Raw genomic sequence first — 14,255 nt, forward strand, 5'->3', positions numbered from 1 at the left:
ATGATACTTTAATAAAAATATTTATATTTTGGAACAAGGGTAGCATATACACAAATGTTTAAGAATAATGGATGGGCATCTCTAATGACAGCAGCGACAAAACTGAATTTTCATAAAATTGCATATTATAACATTATCAGATTGTAATTGACAATCATTTATATAAAACATATTGTTGACTTCATCTCCCATAAAAGGAAATCATATTAGTTTAATTATTCTAATAGCGTTGTCACTGGACTATCCCAATAAAAACGAGATAATTTAAACAAAGGATGGGGAATTTGTTGGAAAACCAGAAAGGGAAAAACAAACAAAATAAATAAAACCTGTGACTGCAACGACAAACTGTTTTTTCTCCTTACAATTGCCTATTAACAACACAATTTCTACAAGAAGAAGTTTAGATTTCAATTTTCAGAAAAGGTGAATTATGCAGAAAATTAGAAAAAATGCTTACAGGAGATTTTCAGTATGGCGCAAGGAGTACCGTCAGGAATGTATCTCATATAGATGCAGTCAGGCGTGAATTTTCATAAAAAAGGTAAAATTATCGACTGTAATATCATTTATGTAATGTTTCTCATAATTTGTAATAGCACAATTAACCAGACAAAAAAAAATTGCCTATTAACATTATCAAAATGTAATTTACTTAATCTCTTATACGAAAAACTATTATTGACTATCTCCCATAAGAGGAATCCAGATCAGTTTAAATACGTGAGGATCATTGTCATTGGCCCATTCCCAACGAAGACAATATAATACTATAGAAAAGTAAGGGGAATTTGTTGGATAATCAAAAGGAAAAATTAAACAACATAAATAAATTTGATGAAGCAACAATAATGTTTTTTTTTCTAAATTTGCCTATTATAAAATTATCAAAGTGTAACTGATAATATTTGGTACAAAAACCTATTGTCGACTTTTTTTTTTTTTTGCTAAAATATTTGCTATTAACCTATTGTTGACTTAATCTCCCATAAAAGGAATCTAGATCAATTTAAATATCAAAATATTGTTGTCACTGGATAATTCCTAATTTTCAATGAAGACAGATAATACAAACGCTTCATAACATATAATAAGATCATAATAAAAGAATAGAGAGATAACAAATGGAATATGCGACAATATCTAGATAGTATATAGCTCATACAGCAGATGCCAAACCAGTGGCGACACGCATTCATTACGAGAAATACTAGAGTTCGTGCCGCTAGAGTTCGATCTGCGTGCGGCCTGAGTACTTATTTTTACTTATATATATATAAATATTATTTAATTGTATATTATATTTTAAAATGTTTATAAATACAAAATTAAATAATATACATGTTACAATATTGATTCGCACGCCATATTAAATCTTCGACAAATATTGATCAATTGATATGTCCAAGTAATATTTCCTTTAATACGAAAATGTTTTCCAAATGTAATAATATTTTAAATATTTTGATTAGATATGGGTGATATGGCGAGATTTAGATCTATTAAAAAAGAATATTCGGTTTATAAACATCAAATATTGTTCTACAAGTAATTCAAAAATATTTAAATCTTAGTACAGATATATTTAATTGTTGAAAATAATTAATAGTAATATAATAGTAACCTAAATGGTTAAATATCAGAATATCATTGTCACTGGATAATTTCTAATTTTCAATGAATACGGATAATACAAAAGCTTCATAACATATATTAAGATCATAATAAAATAATAGAGAGACAATAAAACAAATTAAAAATATCAAAGATACAAAGACTTTTTCAAATGGAATATGCGACAATATCTAGATAGTAAGTATAACATTTTTAAATTAACTCTATAAATTAATATACATTAAAAATCTCTATAAAATAATATAATTTTATAGTTTCAAATTGAGTTGTTGGTTCAATTAGTATATCGATAAATTAATATCTTTATAAATTAATTAAAAAATTATAGTTTTGGTGTAGTCCCAACATTATTAATTTATAGAGGTTTGACTGTATATAGCTCATGCGGCAGATGCCAAACCAGTGGCCACACGCATTATGTTAACAGTGGTTCCAATCAAAGTCTTTACAGACGAATCAGATCAATATAGAGAGCAATAATATATTCCTTAATTTTTCCTTCAGGATGTGTTAATCCTTCACCGTAACCGTAGGCAACGTGGGTCATGCGTGCACAATTGATGGCTTCCTTTAGAACTCTCTTTGGCACATCTTTTATCTTCAACAACTCTTCGTTCACTATTTTGTCGTTGTCTACACGCATTTGATGAAGCTTCTTAAAAGCTTCGCTTTTTGTAACTCCAAATTGCTTCATATAACAGTTGACACCAGTAGTCACATATCCTCTACTCATGTCATCCTAATCAAGTCGCATAAATTTTTATTAAAAGATAGAGAAAATGGCATGAAAATAACACAAGCTATTTTCTATTTCCTTTACAATACACGAACTTTACCCATTTAACTTCACACTTCCTGAACGAATTATTTCCTCTTACCTCGAAACCGGCCATGTCATTCATCAGACGCCCATTAATAGATAATGATTGGATGAGTTTGGGTCTTGATTTCAGCCACTCATAAGTTTCCTTCGTAGCAATATGTCCCATACCCATCAAAGTGCCTGCCATAGTCGCATACATCGTGATCTCTACCTCACCGACCTCCATATAATCCTCAAAGCTAGGCACATGAGCGATTTGCACCCATTTGGCAAGGTCAAGGTTGGATTTCACGAGTCTTTTGAACTGCAGGCTCAAATATATATATAAACACGTTATATTGTGAACTTTCATGCATGGTTTATAAGTTCGGCCCAAAGTCAGATTGAGTAGCCCAAAGATATACTCGATGAAATATATGTGTCAAAGTAAGTTGAAGCAATTATATGTTTTCAAAGTTTGTGTATCCCGTATATACTAATTGAGGATCATTTAAAAAGTTGTAACCTTAAGTTTGTACTAATTAAAAAGAGACTCTAATTAAGTTTCACTTAATTATAATGTCAATGTAGCTAACGTGGCAGCTTAAGAATCAATTAAAAAAAATGTTGGTCAAAATCCAATTACTACGGAACATTATAGTAATCCAAAATATAAAAAACATGTATTCTTTCCTTAAATAAAACAACAGAATTATCTAATATAATTAACATATATATAATTAATTATTATGAGTAATAAGATTCGATAACAATTTTTGCATCATTTTTCATTTTTGTTTAATTTTATATTATTAAAAAAAATTAAACAATCACATTAAACATATAATTAAAAAATTAGATTTTTTATTATATGTTATATTTGATTTTTTTTAAATGACTTTAAATTACAAAAATGAAGATACCTTATATGTTATATTTTAAAAAAATTTAAATGACTTTAAATTACAAAAATGAGGGAACCTTATACGTTATATTTTTTTTTTTATATATTAGATTTTTTCTTATATGTTATATTTTGAATTTTTTAAAACGAGTTTAAATTATAAAAATGTAAGTTTTTCTTAAGCTTTGATTAATTGCCGAGTATATTGGATCAATGTAGAGAATCTGTATTATTAAAAGAAGAAAAGACAAATTACTTAAATATTGTTTCATTTAATATATCAGTGGTATTGTGTTGTAAATATTGTGCAAGTTTAAGGGTTTTATGTGTACTTCTGTTTTAATAAAATAAAATTTTCAAATATTGCATATATATATATCGATCTTTTGATCATATAAATGAATTCAACTTGTATGATCTATTATAGAGAAGTATCGATTACTATAAAGACTAGATTTTTTAACCGCGCTACGCGCGGATAAGATATTATATGTATTTCTCAATTTTGAAAAAAATAATGTATAATATTGTATTACATTATTTAAAGAATATAAAATAAGACTACATAACATAAATATATTTTTTAAATTTTCTTTGTGGAAATCATTATGTTGTTTGATTGTTCTACTTGATTCACATATTTGCATAGTTATTTATGATAGATGAATAACTATATTTTTATTATCAGTAAATAATATATATTTATTATATAATATAAGAAAAATAAAATTATTTACTTTTAAAACAAACTTGTCTCATGTTGGGAACTCGGTTATAGACATATCATATTCTAATGAGACATTTTTTAGTTATCAATCTTCTTAACAGTCAAGAAACAAATCTGAATATCAAAACAATATCTCATACGATCTCTTTGTGGAATAATTGCTCTGAAGAAATTGAATTTATGCATCAAAAATGACTGGAAATGGATGTGCAGATGTGTTAAATAAGTCAGCTTTACAAAGTACTATTCATAGTTCATATATCATTTATCTCCATCCTATTTTTTTGTCCATCCTTTCTTAAACATCTTAAAATAACTGATGCTAATTAATAATAAACTTTTGGCTGGAAAAAAAAACAAATTTGTCTAATTATCGCTTAAGTTGTCTAACTGATATATATGCATTTCTCAATTATAAAAAAATGATGTATAATATTGTATTACATTATTTAAAGAATATAAAATAAGACTACATAACATAAATATATTTTTTAAATTTTCTTTGTGGAAATCATTATGTTGTTTGATTGTTCTACTTGATTCACATATTTGCATAGATATTTGTGATAGATGAATAACTATATTTTATTATCAGTAAATAATATATATTTATTATATAATAAAAAAAAATGAAATTATTTACTTTTTAAACAAAGTTGTCACATGTTGGGGACTCGGTTATAGACATATAATATTCGAAGGAGACATTTTTACAGTTATCAATCTTCTTAACAGTCAAGAAACAAATCTGAATATCAAAACAATATCTCATACGATCTCTTTGTGGAATAACTGCTCTGAAGAAATAGAATTTAGGCATCAAAAAAGACTGAAAATGATGTGCAGATGTGTTATCTAAGTCAGCTTTACAAAGTACTACTATTCATAATTCATACATCATTTAATTCTATCATTTCTTAAACATCTTGAAATAACTGATCCTAATTAATAATAAGCTTTTGGCTGGCAAAAAAAATCAAATTTGTCTAATTATCGCTTAAATATTTTATTAATATTGTCTAAGAAGCTTTCAATTGATATCAAAGTTTAATTTTTATTAGTTTTTTGTTAATTTCAGAGTATTTTTTTTGTATTTAAGATTTTTTTCCATATTAAGCTTATATTTCTTTCACATAATATACATATGTCATAAAAATTATCATCAAATTAGTTTTACTTATTTATTATTTTGTTTTTAATGAAAATACACTTTTTAAATAATTTAATTTAAAATAAAATTATATATAAATTTGTTGTATTCTAACAATTTGATTGATTTAATTAATGAGCTTTGGTGGATAACTTAAAAAGTTTTCATATGAATCGGGGAAAGCAAGCTTATGTTGTTATATTATTTTTATTTGTGTATATCGAATATATATATATATATATAATAAAGAAAAAACATTATTTTTTGTAACTTCAAAAAAATACATTATTACAATTTGAAATTAATCAAAATTGAATAAAATGGTAATTAAATAAATCTAATTGTTTTTTATCCTGTTTAGTTGAATTCTCATGAAAAGAAATCGATAGGTTAAACAAATGTTTCAAAATTTGTTGTGTTATTTTTTTGTCTATAAATTACAAAATTTATTGAATTGATATATTTAATTATTGCACCCTTAAATAATATTTTATTAAGACATTAGAGAACTATGTTTTAAGTTGTTTTGTCAAAATTGTACAAAAATCTATGCTTTTTCATATTTGTCACGAAAATTTATATGTTAAACTTACTTTTACAAAATTGTTAACTTTGTCACGAAAATAAAAATCTATGTTTTTTCATATTTGTCAATGTTCTCACACTTTCAAAGAATATATTAGCTTAGTTACTTACTTTTTTTTTTACAAAACAAAGTATCAGAGTCTTGAAAGTTGAATACATATTATTGTAAATATACATAAGAGTGTGATTACATATTTAGTGATTCTTGTATATGTGTCCAAGAAAGTTTCAATGGCTTAGTGGTAACTGCCATATATTTATATCATACTAACCCGGGTTCGATCCTTACCTTTGCATTGATTTTTCATTTTTTACAAAAAAATAAATGTGATGACGTGGCAACTTTGAACTTTATGATTGGACGATTTTTTGTGCCTACGTGGACACACTCTAAAGAGAGCTTATATCCCCTTTTAGTATAGTATAGATTTCCATTAAATTAACATTTCGTTGCTTTGTTTGTACAGGTTTAACTAGTTATGCGTGAGGAGGAAAATGAGTTGGAGAACATAGAAGATTTATGGTTAGATAAATTTTCATGTGTAGACATAGGCAAGGCTTTAAAGCCGATAGAAATGTTGCGTTGTTTGTAGCTGATTTCTAGAGCTTTGATTTTGATTTAGTTGTCGTGTATATTGGATCAATTTAGGGAATCTGTATTATTAAAAGAAGAAAAGACAGATTACTTAAATATAATTTCATTTAATATATCAGTGGTATTGTGTTGTAAATATTGTGCAAGTTTAAGAGTTCTTTTATATGTGTACTTCTGTTTTAAGAGTCATTCTTGGGTTCACCCCCTAGGGTGAACCTATAGGTTCACCAACCAATAGGATTTCATTATTTCAAATTTGATATCTTTTAAAAAAGGAAACAAAATATTCTCAAATTATATTATGTTTTTAAAATAAAAAAATATTAGTTACAGAAAAAAGAATTAAAAAATATATATTTGTAATGTTCTCAACAAAACACTAAACCCTAAATCCTAATCCCTAAACCCTAAATCCTAAACCCTAAACCCTTGGATAAACCCTAAACCCTTGGGTAAATCCTAAACCCTTGGGTAAAGCCTAAATCCTTGGATAAATCCTAAACTCTAAATAAAAAACACTAAAACCCTAAACTCTAAACGCTTGAATGTTTTAGTGTATAGTGATTTTGATTTAGAGTTTAAGATTTATCCTAGAGTTTAGGATTTATCCTAGAGTTTAGGGTTTATCCTAGAGTTTAGGGTTTATCCAAGGGTTTAGAGTTTAGGATTAAGGGTTCAGGGATTAGAATTTAGAGTTTAGGGTTTAATGTTATGCTGACGACGTAAAATATATTTTTTTGTAATTATTACTATTTTTTTTACCTTATTTTAAAAACATAATATAATTTGACAATATTTTGTTTTTTTTTTTAAAAGATATCGAATATAAAATAAAACAATCCTATTGGTTGGTGAACCTACAGGTTCACCCTAGGGGGTGGACCTAAGAATAAGTCGTTCTTTTATATGTGTACTTCTGTTTTAATAAATTAGAAGGGTTCAAAGTAAAACCCTTTTTTTTTGTTTTTTCTATGACCCTTATTTTTTTGTTTTTGTTTTTCATGGGTTTGCGAAGGAAATGAGTTGCCTTCATTTCAACCTTTTTTTTTAACAGTTTTAACTACTTATATAATTTTTTTCCAATTCGTCTATTTTAATTTACTCCCAGAAATTATCCAGTTATCATATTTTTACCAGTCATACCTTAAAAATCTACTAACCATTTGTTTATGTAACAAGTACAAGTTAAGATCCATGATTATATTTTGTGAATATAATAGCCGTAATTTTAGATATAAATACATGTCACACTAGTTCCATCAGAGATTAATCGACACTTATGAGTTATAATACAAATTATGATCATGATTTTTAATAAAAAAATATTTGTATTGGCCAAATGCACTGAATATATTTGATATTCCAAAATAAATCTGAAATTTTTATTAATACCTTAAATCAATAATCCTAACTTCATATGTTTAGTTTAGGTATCATGATATATGTTATTCAAATTTATATTTAATATATTATTTTGTTTATAGTTTTTGAAAAATTTAAAATATATAATGAATTTTAAAATTTTAAAGTAATTTAAATGGATTATTCGAACTCGAACTGAACCCGCAAAAATCCGAAGCGACCCCGAACTGAAATTTAGAAATATTCGAATGGGACTAAAATCTTTGACCTTGAAAACCCAAAACTCAAACAAACCTGAACCGAATCCGATTAGGTACCAGATAGATAGATTCTCATAATATAATGGACTTTCAATTTTTTTGACAAATATAAACCCATTACTTTTTTTTTTAAACTGCAATCTATGTTTCCAAACAAACCTTTTTTTTACACAGCAATCTATATTTCCAAACAAATTTTTTTTTGTAAACTGTAATCCATTTTGTCAAACAATTTTTTTAAAAAAATTACTATCCAAATTTCCAAACAACTCTCAAATGTACTTCAGTTTTAATAAAATAGACTAGACTTTGATCTGCGCGCCTTCACGGATGTATATTTTGAAAAATATGTTGATATTTGTTTTTCATGTAATTATTAGGGTTTGCCAAAATGAATCCGAGGAACAGAACCGATACCGATCCGAAAGTATAGTACCAAACCCGAACATAAATTAATTAAATATTCGAATTATTCAAATTTTTGTTATTTAGAGAACTGAATCTGATCCGAACCGAAGTATTCAGGTACCCGAATTTATCTAAAAATATATTTATATACTTATATATATTAATTATTTTAGATTTAACGTATATAAAACATAAAGAATGATATATTTAAATTGGTTTAAATACTTGAAAATATATATAGATAGTCAAAAATAAATATCTGAAAATGTTAAAGTATACTCAAATCACCAAAAATACTTAAAATAATTATTGATTCCGTATCTAAAATTTTAAATCAAGCCAATTGATATGTTAAGCTTAGGTATTTTGACATATGTTATTCAAATTTATAGATAATATATTATTTTATTTATAGATTTTGAGAAATTTAAAATATATAATGATTTAAAACTTTAAAAATAACTTAAATGAGATATCTAAACCCAAACCAAACCCGCAAAGATCTGAATCGAACTCAAACCAGAATTTAGAAACATCCTAATAAGGCTAAAATCTTTGATCCCGAAAACCCAAAACGCAAACCGATCAGAACTAAACCCGTATGGGTACCCGAAAGCCCATCCCTAGTCATTATTATATATCGTATATTGTCATCATATAATTAATCGTACTTTATACGTACCATCATATAATTAATAGTATTTTATATGCACCATCATATAAATAATTACATATATTATATTTTTAAAACTTAATATGAAATATAAAAACCATAATTTGAGTTGGTATTTCAAATTGGGCTTGTATTGTATTTTTCTTATATATATTGACAACATTTTTTATAATGGTTATTGAAAAATAATTTAATAAAAAATCTGTTTTTGAATATATGTATATTTTTGAATCAATTTTTGATATAAATCAACTTTTAATTATTATTTTGATTTGAAATATGTATATAAAGTTTAAATTTTCCTTTATGGTTAGTTTAGAAAAAAAAAAGTTTTAGGCAATTAGATTGACTCATTATCGTATATTTTAAAACTGGTCGAGATAGATAGTTTTATGACGAACTTTCAATTTTTCTTAATAACATAAGCCTATTACCTTTTTTTTTAAGACTACAATCCATGTTTCCAAACGTTCTCTAAACACTCCAATTTTGTAATTGAATTTTAATAATATAGATAGATGTATATGTACATACTAAAGAGTTTTGATTGGTTACCTCTTCTATTGTACCTTTCACGCTGTAAGATCTTCCTTCTGACCTTACTTCTCTTTCGAAATCTTTGAATGCATCCAGAATAAATTTAAACACGAATTTCAAGTAATCTGGTTGTGTATCCATGTCTTTATCAGGAGCCCACCTTGTACATCACAACGATCATTCTTATCCTAATGAGTATCATCATCAATATGAATTTTAATTATTATAAATTTTAACATGTAGCGTGTACCTTTCTAGACTATTGGCGAGGCTTTCAGCTTCAGAGATAGATGCATATCGATCGAAGGTGTCGTCGGTAATGGTTTCGACCGTGTAGAACTTAGTCAACATAATCCTCGCACTTGAGAATTGTGGCTCAAAGTACATCGATATCACAAAAAAATGTAACTCCACGATTCTGTCTCTGTAATATGGTGGCAACTTAGATGCAAAGTCGAGCTCCTTGTACCATCTTGCATCAAAACAAAGACACACAAACATACATTTATATATGATTGATGAAAACAAGGGAAAAAATCTTCAAGGATTCTACTTTAAACCATATAAAAAGTGTAGTAATTGAGGAAATTATATACTTCGTAACCATTTTGAGCTCTTTAAGGTATATAAGCTGTAGTAACTTGAAATTGAGCTTGGAAAACTTGAATAGTGTCTCGTCATGGTCTTCTTCTTGTTCGTAGAATGAGATAAATTCCATAGCAACTAATATCTCCATATTCCAGTGTTGAGAAAGACCAAGAGCATTCTGTATAAGCCTTGAGAGATGAGGCCTTGCTCGTCCTGCCAACGACTCCATATGTTCCATTGTGAAACTCAGTGCTTCGTCCATTATATAATCTCTTGTCGTCCTCAAATGAGCGGCTTCATACAAGCCCAACATGCCCTCAGCATCCTTGGCTAAGGAGTCCATAAACATTCCGTCATCCCCTTTGAATCTCTTGAAGGCATCTATATAAATTAGAGATTGTAAGTTCTTGTTCTATCTTTGGATCGAACAATTGATGAACACGTACGTTAGTTAATGTGTATCAAATTAATAAAATAAAATAAAAAGCATGAACAACTTACCAGCCGACATGTTGTAACCATATGTTCTGAAAACCCAAAAGAAGATGGATATTGTGTAAAGGTCATGCTCATTTGCAATCATATCATCTATCTTTTCAAAGGCGTGTGCCAAGGTCTTTTCTATCTCGTTCTCAAAATGATAGGCAACGCCAAGACTGGTCATCAAATAGATCAAAAGTACTTTCCGCTTCGCGGAGCCATGACCTAATTCTGCTGGGGAAGAGGACATGAGCATGTCCCTGACGTTGGGCTTGATTGCTTCAAGTTCGCTTGCAAAGACATCGAGTTCCTATAAGAATCTAACGCAAGTCAGTAGCCTATTTTGTTAAACAAACAATTTACCAGGTATAACAACACTGGCTAGTAAAAATCACTATATATGAATATGTATCATATGATCAAATATGTTGTCAAAGTGACTGAAAATTTTGAGTGATCTCAAAGAGAATTAAAATTATTTATAGGAATTCTGAGAGCCGGAGGCGAAAGCCCCGCGGTACAGTACGATACGATGAGATTAGAGGGGATGAGCTTAGGTTTTCCTAGTAGAAGAGACCTCAAGATTTGCATTAATCATTCACAAGATAATAAAGAAACTTTATTTGATTTCATCTAATTTCCCAAAAAAAAAATCGATACATTATTTATTTAATTAATTTTATATTTTTCATAGATATGTGATAATAGTAAATAGACTCACCAATTCATCGATCGGGGCGTAAAGGAAGTAATCATCCCATTGAGAGGGTTGCAACATTTTAAACGTTCGTACGCTTCCATGATCGAAACCAGTTTGAGATCCCATATCAGAGGAGAGAGATTCGTGGGAAGAGAGAAATCGTAATTTTATATTTATAGAGGGACGGTAATCAAGGTCTCGGTACAAAAAATTGTATTTTTAAAGAAGTGTGACGCCATAAAAAGTATGTTTTACAGACGACAATCAAAGCTCGAGTCCCAAACAACCAGAATTTTGAGATTTTACAAACAAACAAAACGTAAAATAATAATATTATTTATATTATTCTTTTTCAAAAAAAAAAAGTCACATGCTTCATGAGTTCATGTTGCGCAAATCGACAATATTTAGTTTGTAAACATATCTGAGATTTTTGCGAATTTAATACACTTTTAATTTAGTGGAAATTCAGTGCTTTTTATAATAAATAATAAGATGAGATAATTGGAATTGTAGACATATAAATCAAAAAACCGTTTCTTCTCTCTGCAAGCGACACAAAAGCGATAACAAACAACTCTTCTCTGCGATAATTTCCGGCCGACGCCGGCTCCGGCATCGGTTCGTACTCTTGTTCTTTTACTGTTTTATGCTTTCTAAGAATTTTATCTTTCAAATAAAATCATTATCGTTGACTTGTTATCAAATCAAGCAACGTGTTTTATCATCACACTGTTTCTCCTCTTCTTTGCACTGTCGCATGATGTCTTCGTTACGGGCAAACAGTTTTCCAATTATCCTTTGGTTCATGGGGCAATTAAGAGGCTTGGATCAGATTTTTGATGAGTCATTGTTTTCCCTAATCGGTGAGTCTATTATCTCCATTATTGTTGAGTGTAATCTACCGACAAACAAAACTTGGTGGTTTTGTGTTGTCGATGAGTTTCCATGGCTTGATAGGCATGGTGGTTTATTCCCTCTAGAGAATCATTTGAGAGGGTTACGATTTCTATGGAACAAAAAAAGAAATCTTAAACCACCATGGCCATGGAGAAGATTGCGTACGTCATGTTCTTTTATAAAATTGGCATGGAAGATGGTGACTCCACTATTTCGGAGAGATGTGTTTCATCACTATTTGGTATACAACTACATGGAGACAACTCTGATTTCTTTGTTCATCGAGACCATGGATTTAGTAAATCAAATACTATTCTGTGTTCTGAGGACAACAAAAGGAAGAATGGTTCGTTTTGAAGACATGGAGCAGAAGAAGATGGAGTTAAGTGCTTATCATCAATATCAATATGAGGAATTATTTATGGTATGGATTGGGATTACAACAAAACATGTTATCTTCTGGAGCGGGAGTATATGGAATGGACAGCGATGTAACAGATGGATCGCATCCACTGATCTATTAAGTAATAAAAGGTGTTGGATCACAATAGATGACAGCCGAACACAAGATCATAGAAGACTGAGAACAAAAATAGATAAAATTAGCGAATCAGTCTATCCTGCAAAAGAGTTAGGAAGCATCGTGTTATTACTTTTCTATTATCATGTTCTACTTAAAAATGTATTTGTTGTATGTTTCGATTCACATACTATGTTAAACCTCTTTTGATAATAAAAATAAGATGTTATAAAAAAAAAATAAGATGAGATAATTGGAAATCAGAGGCGGCTTAAGTGGGGAAGACAAACGCTGCCACCGCCCTAAATGTAATGTGATGTCTCTTCGTTTTTAATATTTAAAAGCTTCATTTTTCAAAAAAATATTTTTAATTTTATGTCAAAAATAGATAAAATGGTCTAAATTTTCTTAGAGGTTTATATTTGTTTCATCACAATTTTTTTTAAAATATATTCATAATATTTCATTTAAAAAAACAAACATATTAAAAATTTTGAACCAATATTAGTTCTAAGGATCCAGAAAATTTTGTACTATGATCTATAAAATTCTTGAGCCGGTTCTATTAAAAATTTCTGAGAAATGAATTATTATAAATAAATTAACAGACTATTAAAATAAATAAAAAAGAGTTAACAAAACTTAAAAGAAAGAATAAGTAAGTAGGAGGATTCGTCAAAAGTATCCAATAGTTTTTACTGAATGTTTTTTCAAGAAATATTTTTATTGAAAATTTTGGACGAATTTCTAACAATTGTTTTTATTTACAGTTATACAGACGTCGGTGATATTAAAAAAATTGATGGATTTGAAGAAAATATTTGGAAATGTTCGATGAGTCCTAACAATTATTTTATTTACATTATACGGACGTCGTTGGATAAAAAAGTTCGGTCAAAAATTTCGTCTGAAATTGTTGTGTTTTCTTGTAATGATGACTATAAAATTCTCTAATAATCTATGCAAATTGCAAAGCGATGAGTGATACGAATCTTGGCAACAAATCATCACTCGTTTCTTCAGTCCTCTCCACGTGTTAAAGTTCCCCCGTTAGGCCGTTATGGTCACCCGTCTGCGATCAAATCTAAATCACTTTTTTAGAACAAAAGCTATAAATCGGCTCAAAGAATCTCTAAATCCACTCTATTGTTTACTCTGCAATAGAGTTAGAATAAAAATGTTCTAATGATATTTGATTTTTCATTCTATAATACAATGAAATATAATACAATTCCAAATATAGAATAATTTATTTTTTTGATACATCACTCTATTTTTTATACTAAAAAAGAATTAGAACAAACTCAAGCTATATTTTAGAGTAAAAAAAAAAGTAAACCATTGAAAATGGTCTTAGATTCTTTTTAATGGTTTACTCTATTTTTTTCTAAAATATAGTAATTTTACAAAACAATCTCTAATAGTTCAT

At 28.1% G+C, this 14,255-nt stretch overlaps 1 protein-coding gene across 1 annotated transcript; it reads right to left on the reverse strand.

Annotated features, from left to right (window-relative positions):
* Nucleotides 1–1,971: 1,971 nt before the first annotated feature.
* LOC106442602 (putative terpenoid synthase 7) lies at nt 1,972–11,723 on the reverse strand. The gene is made up of 7 exons (XM_048777218.1): nt 11,428–11,723; nt 10,728–11,016; nt 10,235–10,607; nt 9,889–10,110; nt 9,657–9,798; nt 2,514–2,762; nt 1,972–2,374 (listed from the first exon to the last, which is right to left on the reverse strand). The coding sequence occupies exons 1-7, from the start codon at nt 11,530–11,532 to the stop codon at nt 2,081–2,083; spliced, it is 1,674 nt and encodes a 557-aa protein (XP_048633175.1). The 5' UTR covers nt 11,533–11,723; the 3' UTR covers nt 1,972–2,080.
* Between the last annotated feature and the right edge of the window lie 2,532 nt (nt 11,724–14,255).

The sequence above is a fragment of the Brassica napus genome, chromosome A3 (genome assembly GCF_020379485.1).
Source record: "Brassica napus cultivar Da-Ae chromosome A3, Da-Ae, whole genome shotgun sequence".
In the NCBI taxonomy this organism is placed as follows: Eukaryota; Viridiplantae; Streptophyta; class Magnoliopsida; order Brassicales; family Brassicaceae; genus Brassica; species Brassica napus.

Excerpts from the sequence above, each read along its gene's own strand:
- LOC106442602 (XM_048777218.1), bottom strand. The coding sequence starts at position 11,532 with ATGGGATCTCAAACTGGTTTCGATCATGGAAGCGTACGAACGTTTAAA. Across the intron at positions 11,017-11,427 it reads ACGCCCCGATCGATGAATTG|GAACTCGATGTCTTTGCAAG; the intron begins GTGAGTCTATTT and ends AGATTCTTATAG. Across the intron at positions 10,608-10,727 it reads TGGTTACAACATGTCGGCTG|ATGCCTTCAAGAGATTCAAA; the intron begins GTAAGTTGTTCA and ends TAATTTATATAG.